The sequence below is a fragment of the Sinocyclocheilus grahami genome, unplaced genomic scaffold (assembly GCF_001515645.1).
Source record: "Sinocyclocheilus grahami isolate Dianchi unplaced genomic scaffold, SAMN03320097.WGS_v1.1 scaffold750.1, whole genome shotgun sequence".
Lineage (NCBI taxonomy): Eukaryota > Metazoa > Chordata > Actinopteri > Cypriniformes > Cyprinidae > Sinocyclocheilus > Sinocyclocheilus grahami.
In genome coordinates, this window is record NW_015505929.1 from 478,601 (window position 1) to 498,019 (window position 19,419).

The window sequence follows — 19,419 nt, forward strand, 5'->3', positions numbered from 1 at the left end:
TATATATATAAACAGCCAAAATATCAAGAATAACATCACTAATAAACACACAACTCGTCACACTCCAGAAATGGAACAGGGATATTACAGGATATCAAGAGTGAGAACAAGTGTGAGACGAAGAAAGGAATTACTATGTGCATTTATGGGGGGTGTAACTCAGTGTTCTCCTGGGAAAGCCGTGTGTGTGTGTGTGTGTGTGTGTGTGTGTGTGTGTGTGAGGAGGTAGAGAAACTGTGTCTCTAGGGAGCAGCTGCCACTGCACTGATATACCACAGACTAATCAGACACGTGGCACGAGGAATTCAATTAACACACACACACACACACACACACACACACACACATACACATACACGCACATCTCCAGTCCATACACTCACTGCATTTCCTAATTCAATACACACAATTCCATTACTTTAAATTGGATAGTAAAATGAGGCACACAACAGAGAAATACAACGCTAACTCATCAAGGCTTATTATTTCCAACCAAAATAGAAACATTCCAATAAATAGCAAGGGATTTGAATCCCAGTGTCCCTGATGCTTATCTCGGTGACCTTTCACCTTTCATTTCTCACCTTAGGACTACCCTCATGCCCTGTGTGAACATCACTGTTATGTACAGCTCAGAGTCACAGGTGAAACGCCTCCTCATCAGCATGCTTCACTATTAATAACTGTGGATGGACTTGAGGAACCCAATGAGGTGTGTCCCAGACACTGATGGAGTGAGTGAGCGCCAAGGGAAAACACAGATGGAATAAAGCAGTTCTTTTAAGAACTATTCACTGAAAGGTTCTTTGAGGAAACAAAAATTGTTCTTCTATGGGTTGTTGCTGCCAAAACCTCCTTTTGGAACCTTTATTTTTAGATGCTTCTGAGTGTCCATAAAAACTGATCCATATATACATTTTCCCCATAAAGTCTAAGAGAAGGACACATCAAAGACTCTACCCATAGGGTAAAAATGTATATGGATGCTTTCTATCCTTTCACAGCAGATGTCATTGAGCAGACACTATCCTGTCTTTAAACACACGAGCCTCTTAACAACCTCCCTTGAGACGTCTCAGAGAGCACAGAAGGGAGATGGCCATCAATGCTTTCAGGTCAAAGAAAGGAAATATTAAGCAGCAGTAAAAAATAACGGCACCATAACAAAAGACATTTAAACAGCTGTTTGGTCTGCAGGCTGAAGTGCGAGATGAAATGAGAGGGAGGAGCATATTAAACGTGTTCTGTTGACTCGTCTGCTGTTTAGAGTCTCGATTTATTTATGAATCATTGTGGAAACAATAATTAGACGATTTATGCTGTAGATATGCCTCTTAGTAAAACCAAATCACATTTACATTTAATTAAAAAACATTTTTTTTACATAAAATGTGAGTTTTAAGAAGTGTATGATCATGAGATACTTATATGGACAAACATGCAAAAAATAAAAATGTACAATATTTATTTGTATGTGTGTGTGGGCGGGGGGTCACTGGTCATCCATCGCAAATATTCAATGGATAGTGCAATATTTCAATTTAGCTACATTGGGGAAGATGTTTATCTGTGCCCAATTATCATACATTAGCATGCATTAGCACACATTAAAATTTCCTAAAGTGAATTAGATTGGGCCATACGGAGACTAGTTCCGTCAGACTTCTTTGTTCACTGGTGCATGTTGTAGAACACACAGAATTGCACAAATCTAAATGCAAATCAATTAATAGTACCATTTCTAATAACAAAAACAATATTGAGAGTGTGCACAAGGGAATTTGTTCCATGTTAAACAGAAATGAAGAAACTGATGAACACACTTGTAATTATGCCCTAAATGAAATACATTAAAGACATCATTAACCAATCTAACACGGAGCACAAGCACACATAGAAATCAACATTTCCTCCATGAGATATAAATGTCTTATTGTTCTTAATTTGTAAAGCAGCTTCATTTTTTTTGTATATGACCTATAAAGACCACAGCACACAATGGTTAATGTGTATGATGTTACTGGGACTTTGCATTTTTGTTTTGATTTCAGACACGTGTAGGAAAATCTCCTCCAGCCGTTCCACACCAGCTGCACTGCTGATAACCATTACCGATCAGCCATATGTGCTGTGACGGAGGATAGAGAAAGAAAGAAAGAAAGGAGTAAACGTGCTTGTGTGTGCCAGTGTGTGTGTGTGTGTGTGTGTGTGCGTGAGCAGAGAGAGAGTGAATGAGAAGAAAGGAAAAAGGGGAGTGAGAGAGAAACTACTGTATCCACAGAAAACAATAAGGTACAGCAGGGTAAAAGTTTACTTTAAAAAAATGCACATTTTTTTTCTGGTCACGTGATTTACAATAATCAAATGAATATATTTGTTTTAATTGACTATTGAGTTACATTACAGTTCAACATTTTTTTAATGTTTTTGAAAGGTTACCAAGGCAGCATGTATTCGATCAGTAATACAATAAAGCAGTAATATTGTGAAATATTATTACAATTTAAAATAACTGGTTTCTATTTTTTATATTTAAATTATAATTTACTACTGTGATGCAAAGCTGAATTTTCAGTACTCCAGTCTTCAGTGTCACATGATTCCTCAAAACTCAATCTAATATGCTGATTTGCTACTCTAGAAACATTTCTTATTATTTTCAATGTTGATCTTTTTTTTTTGTGGAGATTCTTGCCATGCTGTACTCTGTTTACCTGCAAACATTAAGGTAATATGAAATGCAGAGCAGAGAGAGAGTGAATGAGAAGAAAGGAAAAAGAGGAGTGAGAGAGAAACTACTGTATCCACAGAAAACAATAAGGTACAGCAGGGTAAAAGTTTAAACTTTTTTCTGGTCACGTGATTTACAATAATCAAATGAATATATTTGTTTTAATTGACTATTGAGTTACATTACAGTTCAACATTTTTTAAATGTTTTTGAAAGGTTACCAAGGCAGCATGTATTCGATCAGTAATACAATAAAGCAGTAACATTGTGAAATATTATTACAATTTAAAATAACTGGTTTCTATTTTTTATATTTAAATTATAATTTACTACTGTGATGCAAAGCTGAATTTTCAGTACTCCAGTCTTCAGTGTCACATGATTCCTCAAAACTCAATCTAATATGCTGATTTGCTACTCTAGAAACATTTCTTATTATTTTCAATGTTGATCTTTTTTTTTGTGGAGATTCTTGCCATGCTGTACTCTGTTTACCTGCAAACATTAAGGTAATATGAAATGCAGTTGGCTGGAAGGTTGGAAGTAAAATGAAGAGCAAGAAAGAAGGACATGAGGCAAAGGAAGAATGATAATCCTGTTTTTTCATTACTGTCAAACCTCCATCTCATTATGGCTATGAAACAAAGAAAAATTCCCCTCTCTTCTTCAGGTGCAAGAAAATCCTGGAGTGTGGCATCATTCTTCTAAACTAAAGTAGGTTTGTAGGGTATCAGAATAAACCTCTCCATCATCAACACACAAACAGCACAGTAAAACAGTCTATACAATAGAATCATGTGCACTCTTTAATAGATCGGATGTCACTAAAACACCAAAGTCTGTTATTCAGAAAGAGTTTGGTTGTCACAATAATTGGCTGACATGTGTTAGAGCACTTTAACATACAGTCACCATGTTACAGTAAGCATCTACAGACTATTCAATGACAATTAAATATTAAGTGCATGCTAGTCATTACTATTACTTAGTGCTTACAGTAATTATTACACTATTAAATGGACACTAATGTAAGAGTGACCTGAATTAAGTGAATAATTCATTTAGTCTCCTAAAGCCACTCAGGTTATCAGTTAAGTGGGCTGTGTTTACAAAACAAAACTAAGTTTCATATGAACATTTTATTTAACGTATAAAAAAAATTAAAATGTTTGGTGTCAGTAACACTTTAGAAACACAAAGAAATTAATACTTTAATCCAACAAGGATGCATTAAATTGATCAAAAGTGACAGTAACAACATTTACAATGTTACAAAAAAAAAAGTCACAAAAATATTAAGCAGCACAACTGTTTTCAACATTGATAATAATAAGAAATGTTTCTTCAGCTGCCAATCAGCAAATTAGAATGATTTCTGTAATGTTATGTAATGAGTAATGATGCTGAAAAATTCAGCATTTTTAATAAATTACAATGTAAAATATATTAAAATACCTTAAACTGCAATATTTAACAATATTAGTGTATTTTTGATCAAATAAATGCAGCCTTAATAAGCATAAGAAAAGAGAGAGAAAAAAAAGAATACATTTCCCCCCCCCAATTTAAAACATTTATACTAGTGAAACTTACAGTCTCAGTGCAGTATGAAATGACACATATCAGGTAAAGAGCCATTAAATATCTTATGTTCACCTCTACGTCCTCAAAGCCTACAATCCTCACAACACACTAGCACACACTAAATTTGCACACATTTTGGGCATCAACTGTCTCCAACTGCTGTATTAAACACAATAAAGTTAATAAATAGTGCCAACAATGACACTAACAATAATGAAACTACAAAAGTATGTTCTTTTTATAATTTCTGCTATGCAAAGACAACTACACAGTTAAGACCAAAATCAGTACTCACTTTGCTCAGTTTGACAAAATTCAAAAACTCAATTCCAAAATTGTTTTCATTTTAGTTACCACATTTTGTCCTCGTTTGGTAAAGCAGTGAAGCACAAGTTAGCCATCATCTTGATCACTGATTTGACTCAAGTGGTGTTTTTGAGTGCTGACCTAATTAAACAATGTTAATCTGATTAGCCCAGTGACCTCTCCCCTACTGACCATCATACACACACTCACATCTTTAACAAACCCCCTGCGGCCACCACACTTGTTGATAGTCTGAAGAGTTCACCGCAAGCATAAAAGCACTCATGATCACTACAGGCCACACTCAAAACAAGCTGAAGACAAGAACGGACAAAGATTGCAGCTGTTGTTGCTGCTATTGTTCATTAAACATAACTTCAACAACATTTGTGCTTTCAGTGTGCTGGGTTTATACTCATGTGGACGTGCTGTGGTTCGCTAGACGTCTCTGTGGTGGATTAAATATTTAGGGTTTCTATGAAAAGAACTGAGGGCCTTGTTTTAGATGCCCTCCGACTTGGAACAAAGCGGAAATTCTGACTAATCCACTCATATAGCCAAAGGCACCTGCCTGTCAGCTCCTATTCTTCTTACAGCGTGCATGGAAAAAACAACACACAGACGCACACGCAAAAGTTTCCTTATTCATACAGATACACAAAACGATTTCATCTTAAAATGTTCTCTTAAAGGGAAAGTTCACCCCAAAATGAACATTCTGACATCATTTACTTACTCTTACGTCTTTCCAAAAACAAAACCAAGGTTCCAAAAGGTTTTTTTTCACAGCAATGCCATAGAAGAACCATTTTTGGGTCCCCAAAGAATCGTTTAGTGAACAGTTCTCAAAATAATCTTTTCCAATATAAAGAACAATTTGTGGAATGGAAAGATTCCATTAATGAAAATGTTCTTTGTGGAAGCACAGATGCCAATAAAGAGAGTGTATATGACTTGCTTTCTTCGGTACAAGACAAAACAAGATATTTGAAGCACACTTCTTTCCATAAATTGTCAACTGGGAGCCAAACTACATTGGACCCCATTGAATTTCATTGTATAGAAAAACCAACAAAGCACAGAGATCCACATAAGCATTACATCAAGGATAGTAAATAATGACAATTTTAATTTTTTTGGGGTAATCTATCCCTTTAAATTTAACACAATATACATATTTAAGCACATGCACACTATTTTTGTTCTTACACACACACCATAGATGCCAATAAAGATCCTTTATCTTAAGAGTGTATATGATTTCTCTGCAACACAAAACAAGATATTTGAAGCGCATTTTCCCCCATAAATTACCAACTGGTAGTCAAACACCATTGACTTTCATTGTATCTGCATAATAAACACTTATTTCAAACAGGTTCAAAATTACATCAAGGAGAGTAAATAAAGACAATTATCATTTTTGGGTAATCTACCCCTTTAAATATAAATTATAATGTTCCCTATCACAATATACACATTTAACCACTTTCACATACTATTTTTCTTCTCTCTCTCTCGCTCTCTCACACACACACACACACTGAGGGCTCACCGCGATCCGCAGCAGCGTCCCCTTCACTGATGCCCATCTGTCTTGCCGCCGGTCAATGACCAGGATGAAGCCGACCCCCGTTGAGCGGAGACTGAAAATCAGAGAGACACCATCACCATGGCAGGAAACGCACACACACACACACACAAATCATAAACATTGAGATACTGAAGATGTCACATACCCTAAAGTCATCATTAAGCAGTTTTCTACTAACTAACCAACATCAGACTGACAAAGTAACCAGCACACGGTGCATTGCAAACCATTATTTTATCCACACATACACATCTGCATTTGCCCCGACAGACAAGATGAATGCATAACATGTCCAAATGCAAATTAAAACCCACAGACGTACGTTGAAATGCACTAGCCCAGAATGCAATCGTGGTAACGTAGCGCAGAGATGCTGAGCTGGTTGCTATGTCCATCACCGTACAAAACGGCAGCTCTCTGCACCAGCAGTATCAAGCTGTTTTATGATGACTGAGGCAGCAGAAAAATCCAATTACATACTCCTGATATTAAAAAACAAACAAAGCATGAATGTGCAGAATCCACCCCGAATGCTGATATTCCAGGCGTCCTTCAGCAGATTTCAGTGTACACAGATGGCTTCCCCTCCGTTTCTTTCTTCCCTTCAATGCACCTTTGCTTACAGCCCCTCTGTTTATGGTTCCATTTGAATGAGTGCCACCGTAGGCACAGACTGGGAGAGCAGCTACATTTTGCCTCCCCCTCTACAGCGACCAATCGTGCAGCATCAGGTGCTCCCTCTCAACCAATCAGAGCTCAGGAGAGAGCTGACGGACAGCTGGGCTCTTGAACTGCTAATATGGAATGTGGGCGGGAGATAGGTGCTGATTGATAATGAAAGCTCCTCCTTCTAGAAACTGGCACTGCAGATACTTGTGTATCAAATCTGCCGCCATTACAGTGACACACAGATTGTGTGTCACTTTTTCTGGCTCCCGCCTTTTCCACCAAATTTCACACTCCCGTCCCTTTTCTCTGCTCTCAATCCCACCTCCTATTCCCCCCTCTCAGCCTCCGGCTGTTTTTCTCAGGAATGTTTGTTCTCCGCTCCTTTCACATCGGAGGGCAGGAGGAGGAAGCAAAGGAGAGCGATGCAGGGGTCTTATCAGCTGACAAAGCCCTGGTGCAGATCTGCATTGACACATTGACTAATGACCTTGAATGTTCATCAGTAATAAAGATAAAAAATCTGATTACAATCATCACTGCAATTTTAACCTTCCATTCAAAGCCATCGGGTGGTTCACTACACATGATTTATGGTCATACTGGTGCTTAGTCTAATAAAGTTTTTAATTATTGTTCTCTGTTGTTAGTGCATTGTGTTAAGACTGCAAAGTAATATTTAAAATTTTTCCATATACTAGATGGGATGAAGATTTATTTAATACAGCACATTTGCATTTTCACTGTTACAAAAACATAACCTCAGGATATTTGTGTTTGACTGTAAATTGCAAATATTTAATAATATTACATTTAACATTGTAGATGTTTTATTAGAAACCACAAAACAAATTCAGGACCACGTCTTGCTTACAAATGAATCTTTGAATAATGATTTCAAATTTTACAAACACATATTGAGGTCATATTTCACTCAATACCTATCCATCCATCCATCCATCCATCCATTCATCCATCTATTAATCTTAATTCTAGGTAGTTTTTACATTTTTATTTTATTATATATTTTTACTTTGCATTACAGTATGAGAATTAGTTTTCATTATAAGAATTTGAATTTTGTGGCTAAATGTACTTAATGTCACAATGCAAAATATCTTTATGGTTTTAAGCAAAGTAGTATAGTAATTCTCCCATTTCTTTTTCTTTTGTGTTATAATATGACTAGGACACATTCTTAAGGGGGTTTCATGACTTTCGCCCCTTTAGTCCATGAGCTGCTGTATTTTGCTCCTGAACTCCTTTCATTTACCAAATCAGAACTAAATTAAAACCCCATCAGCCATTTTCAGCATGAAGAAATCTATCTAATTACTCAATCACCCCCTCTCTCTCGGTTTCTCATGGGAATAATGTGGAAACAAGAGGTGGAGAGAGTGTGTGTGATGGAAAGGACCAGAATCCCACTTTCATTAGAATATTAACAAGGGCTGTTCAATTAAAGAGGATTTCACAGGATCAGCAAATACACCAATGCACCAGTGAACTTTCACAGGGATTAACATAAAAAAAATTAAATGATATACATGCAAAGAACATCTCTAGGTTATTTATTGATATGAAGGCATCTTCGGGTCAATAATAATGTACTTCCCTGAGAAAATCATGTATTCAAATTACTCACAAACTAAGAATGCATATGTAAAACAAGGGGCATTAGGATCACCTTGTTAATCATGTACATAATTACACATTCTAATTTAATATGTATGATGAATATTAATGAGGTAGCAGTCACACACACACACACACACACACACACACACACACAAGCAAGCAGGCAGTCATGACTCAAATTCATTGAATTGCAAACAGCATGATGTGCTGCAATGGGAAAGCATTAGAGTGCCCTCTACGGTCCAATTCAAGAAATAAAACAACCCCACCAAAAATATTTCTCATCTACCAGTAGTTTATCATCAACAGTGCAGTGATGTGACTAAATAAAGATGATGTCATCATAAATCAAATACATACGATGTTTTCTATTGTTAAACAAAAATAGTTTCAGATAGGCTTTACTAAGTGTTACCACATTTTTTGACCAATGAACTTTCATGACATTTCCAGTCACTCATCAACGCTGGATTTTAAATCATGTTACAGAGATTGGAGTGTATTTATATGTCAGGATTAGTGCTATAAAACGATTAATCGCATCCAAAATAACGGTTTTTGTTTACATAATATATGGGTGTATTGTGTATATTTATTATGTATATACTGTATAAATACACACACATACAGCATATACTTTATATTGTGTATTTACATGTATATATTTATATTCATATAATTTATATATTTAATATATAAATGTACAATTTTTCATAAATATATACATGCATGTGTTTATTTATATTTACATAATAAATATACAAAGTACACACACATATATTATGTAAACAAAAACTATTTTTGGAATGCGATTAATCGTTTGACAGCACTAGTCAGGATGCAATTTTTGGAATTAATAGATTGAATTACACGTTTCCAATAACAGCATCAATGGACAGACTGATGTTATCACACCGGTTTGCATGCACATCTACTTTGTAAGCACACACAAAAAGCATCTAGCCAATAAATAAGGACTTTTCCAGGTTTGGGAGAAAAACATTTTCAAATGCCCTGATCAAAGACCCTGGTTACTTTTTTTTTTTTTTTAAGTGCTGGTAATGACTGATCCTTCCACCTCCCATTTTCTCACCTGGGAATGCTAGTCAGGTACGTCAGGACGTTGAGAAACTCCTGTTCCTCCAGCTCACCAAACGCCGGGTACTCTGGGAATATAATGATGGGGCTGCCATTCGGTCCTCGGCCACCTGGAAATGCAGATTTGGAAGAAGGCAGCTGTTAGCAATTCTGTTTAAGATGCAGTATGAAAACGAATCACAATTTTATTCTGTTAAGCCCTGTGATGCATATAAGTTATGAAACCCTGCATATTCAGAGGGAGAATTGTCTATAACCAGTGACCTTGAAGCTGCAGTAAACTCCTGAACTAATCTGAAATAGTTTACAGTCAGACTGATCAGGAAATATAATAATCCAGCAGCACTTCTGCATTTAAAAAGTCTTCTACCCACAAGAGGGCACTTCTACAGCTTCCCATTTACAGCTTACACCGAGAAAGACAGAGACTGCGTACATTCACAGAAGAATGATTGTAGCTATTACCAACTGCATAGATGCATCAAGGACATGAGGCAAAATCAAGGGCACAATGCAACGGCATGAGGACAAAACCTTCAAATCTCCTCTTTTCCTGTCATTGAGCTTTGCCTTACAAATACAGATGAGACCATTCGAAAACACAGAGAGATAAACATCATATTAATCATTACTGGGGCTACAGATATAGTCTGTGTGTGAGTGAGAAAGAGAAAGACAGAAAGGGAAAGAGGAAGAAGGACATGTTTGGTGCAGTGACAGAGGTCATGTGACCGTGTGTGTATTTGGATGCTACGACACTCTGTGATTAATAGAGCAGGACGGATCCACTGCAGAGCTCACTCATATTAACACCTCTATGACTGTCACTGTCACACACACACACACACACACACACACACACAAGATGAAAAGGACACTGCTGTTGCATTTGTAACCATCAGTAGGGCAAACCCAAAGAGCTCCAGTCCATCTGGACCAGGTGAGAGAGAGAGAGAGAGAGAGAGAGAGAGAGAGAGAGAGAGAGAGAGAGAGAGAGAGAGAGAGAGAGAGAGAGAGAGAGAGAGAGAGAGAGAGAGAGAGAGAGAGAGAGAGAGAGAGAGAGAGAGAGAGAGAGAGAGAGAGAGAGAGAGGGTCACTCTGCAACATTATACTACAACATGCAATCCAAAAGGTGAAGAGTCATTCATCATCTTCAACAAACAGACACACCATACAAAAAAAAAAAGATTTAAATTAATTTGAATATAGTAAAATTTAGTATATTAGAGTTGACTTGAGCATAAAAGGGTAGAATAGGGATTTAGTAGAATTGAGTATATTAGAGTTAAACAGAAGAATGGAGTATAAGAGAAGAACAAGAGTAGAGTACAATGGAGTGTAAACATGTAGAACAGAGCAATACAGTTGAGTAGAATGGAATATAACAGAGTAAAATATAGCAAAATAGAGTACACTAGAGCTGAATAGAGTAGAATGGCAGTATATGGGTAGAACAGTAGAATGAAGTAGAATATAGGATAATGGAGTATATTAGAGTTGAACAGTAAAAACAGCAGTAGAATAGTAGAATGAAGCAAAACATTGTTAAATACAGAAGAATAGAGCTGAATGGTATAAACTAAATTAACAGACGGGAAATAGAATAGAATGTAGTAGAAAAAAAGTACAATCAGAACACAAATACAGACCCAAGAAATCTAGAACATGGACAACATTAACAGAAATGAGATAAAAACACTCCACCAAGGGCTTTCATCCCAATCTCACCAACTGGGTGACTTTAGTTTCCGGTGTTTCCATCAGACACACACACACACACACCCTGTATGATAATGATAATATCAGACACAGGCCTCTGCAGCCATCTGGGAGGGAAAAAAGTAGGACCAGAAAAGAAAATAAGACTAAAAGAGCAAAAAGGAAATGAAAACATGAAAAAAACAGAAGGAGCGTCTAGCAGTGGAGGTCTGTCATTAAATCTAGGTGGAGAACTGGGGCATGAGACCAGAGCAACATGTTCAACATGGCAACAAACACACAGAAATAAAATCAGTGCATATGCTACATGGACATACATACACACACAATGCATAAGCAATCGCTCAATTATTCATGTGGCACTAAATAGTGAATGCTCTATACTGGGATGAAGCTAACACAAATGAGGGAGCAAATCTTTGAAGCAAAAACTATTTGGACAATATTTGAAGCTTTCCATATTGCAAGAAGTGCAATGAGTACATCAGCTATACTCTATAAATGCTTTTTATAGAGTAACACATTTTTCCCCAAAAAAGGGAAACAAATTGTCCACTAAAAATTCAGACAACAGAATAAAATGGGCATCACTCCACATCGTGTCATACAAAATTGGGAATAGGAAGCAGTTTTTTTGAAGTCACAAGGCCATCAGTTAACAGAAACCAGAAGTGCAATGCTAATCTTTTTTTTCTTTTTATTTGAATATCCTTGTTTCTTCAATGATGCAACTTGGCTGTTCACTCTTCTAGCAGTATTGTTGTAAATGTTTCATGGCATGTATAATGCATGAGTTCAGAGTTACGTTTGTAAATATTCAGAGACTCTCTGATGCAATGAAGGCATGAGTTGTTTTTTTTATAGAAAACCTGAATCCCAATCTAATCCTCTTATTCACTATAAAGCTCTTCTATAGACCTCACACACAGCCTAACTGTCAATCAAATATCCTCGCAAAGCACGTCAAGCGCATCGTCATGGCAACACTAAATAATTAAGAGGCTTCCTCCAGTCAGGTGTTATCCTGGGCAACCTGAGCCGAGCCCTAACTGGGTTATTTACGGAGACTGGAGAGAGTTTCTGGAGTGTTATTAAGTGACTGGGTGTTTATGTGGAATCTGTGCACGTTCTGAATGAATCTGCTGTTGACGCTGTGAAAGCAAACGTTTATACATAATCTGTCACATATTCACTTCTGACTCACACGGCACATGTGAAACAGGACAAATCATACTCATGATACTGTCAAAACGCTATACATATAGTTCATTAGATCAGTGATTAAGTGAGGTATTCACTTCCTGTAGCGGACACATTTGCACTAGAAACAGCGGAGTGAATGAGAATGTCAGCATTGAGTTTTTACATGCACTTTTTTTTTTTACACAATTACGCTTAATAACATGGAACTACAGGAAGTGAATACATTTTAACATTGAACATGCATACTGTTTTTCAAAAATTTGGGGTCAGTATGATTTTAAATTAATACCTTTATTCTGCAAGGATGCATTAAATTGACCAAAAGCAAAAGTAAAACATTTAATAATGTTACAACAGATTTATATTTCAAATATTTTTTAAGGAATCCTGAAAAAAAATGTATCACAGTTTCCACAAAATTATTAAGCAGCACAACTGTTTTCAATATTGATAAGCAGAAGCAAATCAGTATATTAGACTGATTTCTGAAGGATCATGATGCTAAAAAATAAAGCTTTGCATCACAGGAATAAATTACATTTTAAAATATATTAAATTAGAAACCAAGTATTTTGAATTGTAATAATATTACTATTTTTACGGTGTTTTTGCTCAAATAAATGCAACCTTGGTAAAGATATGAGACTTCTTTCCAACACGGGGGAAAAAAAGTTATGTAAATGCATAAAATTGTGTTCTTCACGTAAAGGTGATAATGACGTCCTAATTATGTTTTGTTGTACATCTAAACTTATTTAATGATGATCAATCTGATGAAGCTTTCAGAATCTCTCATAGTGAGCACAGTCTTTATTGGCAAAGCATTCTGGGATTGATTGTGTAGGAGACTCACCTGACAGGAAGGCGAATTGTTTCCTGAGGTCTGGGCTGATGTCTGCAGCATACAGAGGACTGCTCTCCTGCTGCATAATCTCATCTGTTTGAGAAACAGAGATTTAGTTAATAAACATTTTACCATAAATAAGCAAAAAAAAATGTGTTTCCCATGTTAATGTTTATGGTTATACCACACAATTTAATTGACACACAGTGACACATATGTGCTTCTAGGTTATGGTGCAGATGGCATGGTTCTGATCAGAGTCTGAGAAGAGCAGCTGGATGAATGGATGTAGATGAGATTGGATGGAAGAGTGTTTGAATGCATTTAAGATGGAAGAGAAGTTGGTTGGATGGATGGAGACGAGAAGGTGAAAACAGAGAAAAGAGGAAGATAAAGTATTTTCTCAGTGCATCCGGAGATGATGGATTATTGTAAGCAGCTTTTGAGAGTCTTCAGCCGCTGCGGTGTGTGTATGAGTCACTGCTGTGGTGCAGCACATGTCTCTCACGCTCAGAGCCAGACTATATGACTTTTAGATATGTTCTCATGGTGCAGGTCAGAATCTGAACACATGTTGGTCTGAATAAAGGTGAATCAGCCCACTGTGAACAGATGAATCCAAAACAAACCCAGAACACATGATCCACCATGACAAATGTCTGGCACAGTGCCTATCAGCAAGGATAAAGCAACAGTTGGAAACAGCCATACATACTTTCATCTGTCTTTCCTGCTGTTACCTAGATGCTTGGGACCTTAAGAAATCTGAATTAGAGCTCTTGAACTCAGCAAGAGCTGAGTATTTAAGTAGGTCACAGATAAACATTCAACTCACAGTACTGTGAGTGGGCTTACGGATTTCATCATTAAATTTATTTTTCCATTAGTTTTGCTGCAGAAGCTTTATAGAAACTCATTGGACTGTAGGTTTGTACTGTACAAATGTTAGAAAGTAAACAAGACAAATTCTGATAAAATCCCCCCATCTGGGTACCAACAGAAGACCACATTCATCTGTGCAAAAGACCATCTGGTTCGTCAACATGCAGGGTAGGATGGCTTTTGCTGCTCTAGCCACACCTGTGGCTTTTGCCATGCCATGCCTGCAATTCAATTCAATTCGATTCGATTAAAAAACAAAACAGATGAAACAAACACCAAACAAAATTAAATTAAACAAAACAGAAACAAAACAAATGAAACTAACTAAAACCAAACAAAAAAAACCAAATCAAACAAATAATCAAAAGCAAACTAAAAAAACAAAAACCAAACCAAACAAAAGCAAATGAAGCAACACAACACAACAAATGAAACATGAAAGAAAACGAGCAAAACATACAACAAACAAAACCAAACCAAACAAAAGCAAATCAACAAAACAAATAAAATGAACAAAACAGAACAAATGCAATTACTACAATATCAAGCAAAACAAATGAAATAAAACAATAACAAAAAAGCAAACAACTCAAAACAAACAGAATAAAACAAAACAAAACACAACAAACAAATGATTTTGAACTTGTAAAAAATGTATCATGTATCATGGTATCACAGGTCAAAACATGAAATTAATTAAAATAATATATATTATAAAAAATTCATAAGTATTTAAAGCATTCATTTTAATTAAATTATTCAATGTTACTATAATTAATCTTAAATCTAACATTGCAATTCCAAATGAAAGTAACAAATGTTTTATTTGCTTCCCAAAACCCATTTTTACTCACATCTGACACTTGCCATGTGTTAATTTTGGGCTGTGATGCACTCTACCCATCAACACTCTCATCCTTACTGTAATTTCTATTACAAGTTACTTTTGATTATAATGTTATGCTATATTGTCTATAAGAATCAGCACATTTGACAAAGCGATAAACTAATCTAATCTCCTCACACAGGAAATGCCCTTCTTTGAAAGCTGTGGAGTACAGTGGAGAAGCCTTTAGGAGAAGATAAGGCCTCTTTGAAGTCAGATGGACAGTGACGTAAGACCTATTACAACATTACAGAAAAACACTCTGGCTGCTCACCCTGTTATTAAGTTTCTGTAAAGTTCAATGATATTGTGCATGCTCTTTAAATAAAGGTTCAGCATTTCTCAGAGCCTTCAATTGTTGGCCCATATAAGCACACTACCATGAACTTTAAAGTTCAGCCCCCAAAAGGTCAATGACTTGCTATACTGATCAACTGATCAAAACACTCCTCTTCCTTTCCCACCGCTCCACTCCCGACGTCACTGATCACAGACGAGCACCTGTTTTCACCGTTCCCAACACCCCGCCATGGCCACGATGAGCAAAAGACAGATGCTTGCAGATAAAGCGAGAGCTGTTAATCCTTTATCTACCCTGGTAACACAGACAGGGAGCTGGTAAAAGTCTGGCATGTTGCACTGATCGCAGACCACATTTAGATTAAGATCACTGTAGGATTTCTGATCTCAGTGACCCTCAGTAAGAGTGTCGCGTGACTTCAGAGACAGCTGCCACAGCCCAGGTAAAAACTGAGCTTGTGAGGTTAAGCGAAGATTCTGGCACTGAAAGATTTGCAGTTAAGCTTTAGAGACATTCAGGTAAAGGATATTTGTACTACTAAAGTTCATATATTCATAATTTGTTGCTTCAGGCTATAAGGGTTCATTCTACAGGTTCTCCAACATCACAAAGATACCATTTGATAGGAGCTAAATAATAAAAATAGACTGACTTAAAAAAACCACAAAAAAACCCCCCCAAAAAAACAAACAAGTCGAGGGAATTTATGGCCAGGCACTCCATGACAAGTTCCTCTGTGTTCCAAATTGGATTGTATTTCAAACACTATTATGCATTTAAGCAATTAGGTATGAGAGGCATTACATTGTGAATGTAGTCACGACTACAGGGCACATGACACAGACACAGAGCAATGCCAGATACCCCTTCATCTGTGAAAATATCCACAGTAAAGAACAAACTCAAATGCCTTACAGATTTTTTTTACAGTTTTAAAACTAGCAAGTAAGCAGCAAATACACACACATCCAGAGTTGGGTAGATTACTTACTAATTACTTACAAAACTTGCTCTCGTCTGAAAAGAGGACTTTGGACCACTGGGCGACCCAAATTTCTATCAATTTTACTGGTAGTCCACTGTATGAAGAAATTTTGGGTATGATATGTCACAGTTCACTTTATTTTGCTAACCTCACTTACATAAATGAACTATAGTGTCCTGCACCCACTAGTTAAAAGATATCAAAAATGATATCTGGTCTCTGAATCATTTTTGGTTTCACTGTATATCCTTCGGTTATTTTCACACTTAATTATGTCCATTAAAATGTATTTTACAAGTTTTTGTTACTTTCACTGTTCATTTTTTTGCTCTATGGTACATCATCTTTAATTTAATAGCATTAGAGCTGCTCCACTGCAGCGGCTTAGTACTGTAATCATGCGCTTTGCTGTAATAATGCAGGGAACCACTCATTATAAATCTCCTAACTGATATTTTCAGAAATAGAAGTTGCATTTTTTCATCTGAAACGTGCTGCGATTTATATTCCAAAACCACTCATATAATGCAGAAATGCTCATGAAGCAAGCAAAACACGCGCAACACGTGCAGGTATTTGTACTGATGCAGAATGAGAGGGACAAGTAGTACAGCCTAGCGCATTTCACACCGGCTGTTAGTTTCACTTTCGCCAGAAAGTCGTGTATGCCTAAGGTTGAAAATAAATTATGTTTATAGTGAATGCCCCATGAATGGTTTTATTTTTACGAGTTAGTTTTAATCCAAATGATGCGTGTGCTAAGTGAGTGAACATCAAAGATCACACAACAGAATTGCGCGGGCGCTCTCTCTCTCTCTCCCTACCTACCGTTAAGTAACTTGTGCATTGCTTTAATTCCTTGTTTTTGACACATCCGACCGAACTACAAACTTTCCAGTGATGTCTGTGAGAAAGCAAGGTATGTTCACTCGACAAGCTCGTGCATCTGCGCCGCCGCGTGCTCAATCCACTCAGCATGCTTTGTTTATCAACTTGCGCACATCAGCAATACTGGCGTTAATACTGAATGTTTAACATTATATTCATTGCATACATATACTTCGAAGTAGTCCTTAACTCCTTTCTGCTGTATGTTGTCGGTGTTTCTTTATTTGAATATGGCGCTTATCACATGCTGTGTGGTATCGGCGTTTGGTATCGGGGCATCAAGGTATGTTCACTCGACAAGCTCGTGCATCTGCGCCGCCGCGTGCTCAATCCACTCAGCATGCTTTGTTTATCAACTTGCGCACATCAGCAATACTGGCGTTAATACTGAATGTTTAACATTATATTCATTGCATACATATACTTCGAAGTAGTCCTTAACTCCTTTCTGCTGTATGTTGTCGGTGTTTCTTTATTTGAATATGGCGCTTATCACATGCTGTGTGGTATCGGCGTTTGGTATCGGGGCATTTTAACGAGTACGAGTACAGGAGACCAGTATCGGCCCGATACCGATACCAGTATGCATCCCTAATATATATATATATATATATATATATATATAGTAAAATGTAAAGTGTGTGTATTTACACAGTGCACAACATAAATGAGTACACCCCCTCCGATTAAATATAAAAGATGTATTTTCTTAATGATCACTAATATAATTCATAGAAAGATGGCAAAATTGAAATGTATTAAACATTCTTAATAAAAACAGAGAAATATATGCCATTAATATCTGGAAAATAAGAAACTTAGCCAATTTTTGAAGGATTGCAGAATTGAGTGCAACCTAGATTTAATTCAACCAAGTGTAATATTCTAGAACTTAATATGTCCTCCATAACTTTAAGTACACTGCTCTGACACTTCTTGGCACTGAGTGTACAAGTTCATGACAAATTTTCACATCTGTGCTGTTTAACTCCTGGAGGACGACCTCCTTGAATGCCCTGGTCTTTAATGGGGAGTGTTGCTCAGCTCGTCTCTACGGTATCTCTCACAGCAGCTCAAGAGTGTTAAGATTGAGTGAAATACATGTCCACTGAAGGATTTTCAACTCAGGAGAATGAATATCTTCATTGTCATGTTAAAAAAATGCCCAACAATGCAGGGAAGGAGAAGAGGGTAGCATCTTCAGTTTCAGGTTTTTGTATTACATCACTCAGTGGTGTGTGAATTCATGACAGCGTTGATAAAGTACAACTCCCTCACACCTTAAGCACTCATACATCCCTATAGAAGAGCTTTACTACCACTGAATGTCACTATGGGAACCAGGCACTTCTCTCTGTACTCCTCCTCTAGCAACACAAGAACATTTTGGATGCTGTTAGATCCGAAATGATTGAATTGCTCTCATGAGACCAGAGTATGGATTCCCAGAAGTCTATATTTTGTAAATATGGGCCTTGGAACAAGCTAAATGAGTTTATGGTGCTTTGGCTACAGTTGGTAGTTCTGGTGTGGATAAACAACCATGCATGTCACTTCTGCATGCTGCATCTTACTCTGCGAGATAAAATGTCACTCTTTTCACAGCTTTTGCCGGCTCTGAGACACTTTCACAGTGTTTCTCCTGCTCTTTTTCTAGCAAAAACTCACTCATCACTAAATGAAAGCTTAAAGTGAAAACCTGATTATTTCAGGGGCCTTTTCACAAGTCCATGGTTTTTTTTTATTTCTGTGTTACTTTAGCTATATTTTCACACTTAAAACAATAATTTGGTATTCCTCTTGTACCATTGTCCTCTTTTATGCTAAGAAATAAATCTCTTGACAGTTCTCTCTCAAGTGGTTTCATTGTTGTCAGCATAAAGTCCGAGTATGATTCAGTGGACCATATAACACTTAATTATCAAGAAATGACTTGCCTTTAACAGTTTTGGTTCAACATACTTACCTGTTGATCAATACTTGCCTTAACCTTACACCAGAATTATTATTATTTTTAAAAAAAAATTTTAATTTTTTTTATTGTTTTGTAACTTTCAGGAGGGTGTACACAACATTTTATCACTTTGATAAGAA

The 19,419-nt window shown here is 36.7% G+C and overlaps 1 protein-coding gene across 10 annotated transcripts in view; it reads right to left on the bottom strand.

Moving 5' to 3' along the window:
- Positions 1 to 19,419, bottom strand: part of LOC107560985 (guanine nucleotide exchange factor DBS) — an 88,648-nt gene that overhangs the window by 47,145 nt on the left and 22,084 nt on the right. For all 10 annotated transcript variants that reach the window (XM_016245305.1, XM_016245306.1, XM_016245308.1 and 7 more), the window contains exons 2-4: positions 13,393 to 13,476; positions 9,613 to 9,727; positions 6,177 to 6,267 (exon numbers count right to left, since the gene is read on the bottom strand). In XM_016245305.1, coding sequence (XP_016100791.1) covers positions 6,177 to 6,267; positions 9,613 to 9,727; positions 13,393 to 13,476 — 290 coding nt within the window. The remainder of the gene's footprint in view (positions 1 to 6,176; positions 6,268 to 9,612; positions 9,728 to 13,392; positions 13,477 to 19,419) is intronic.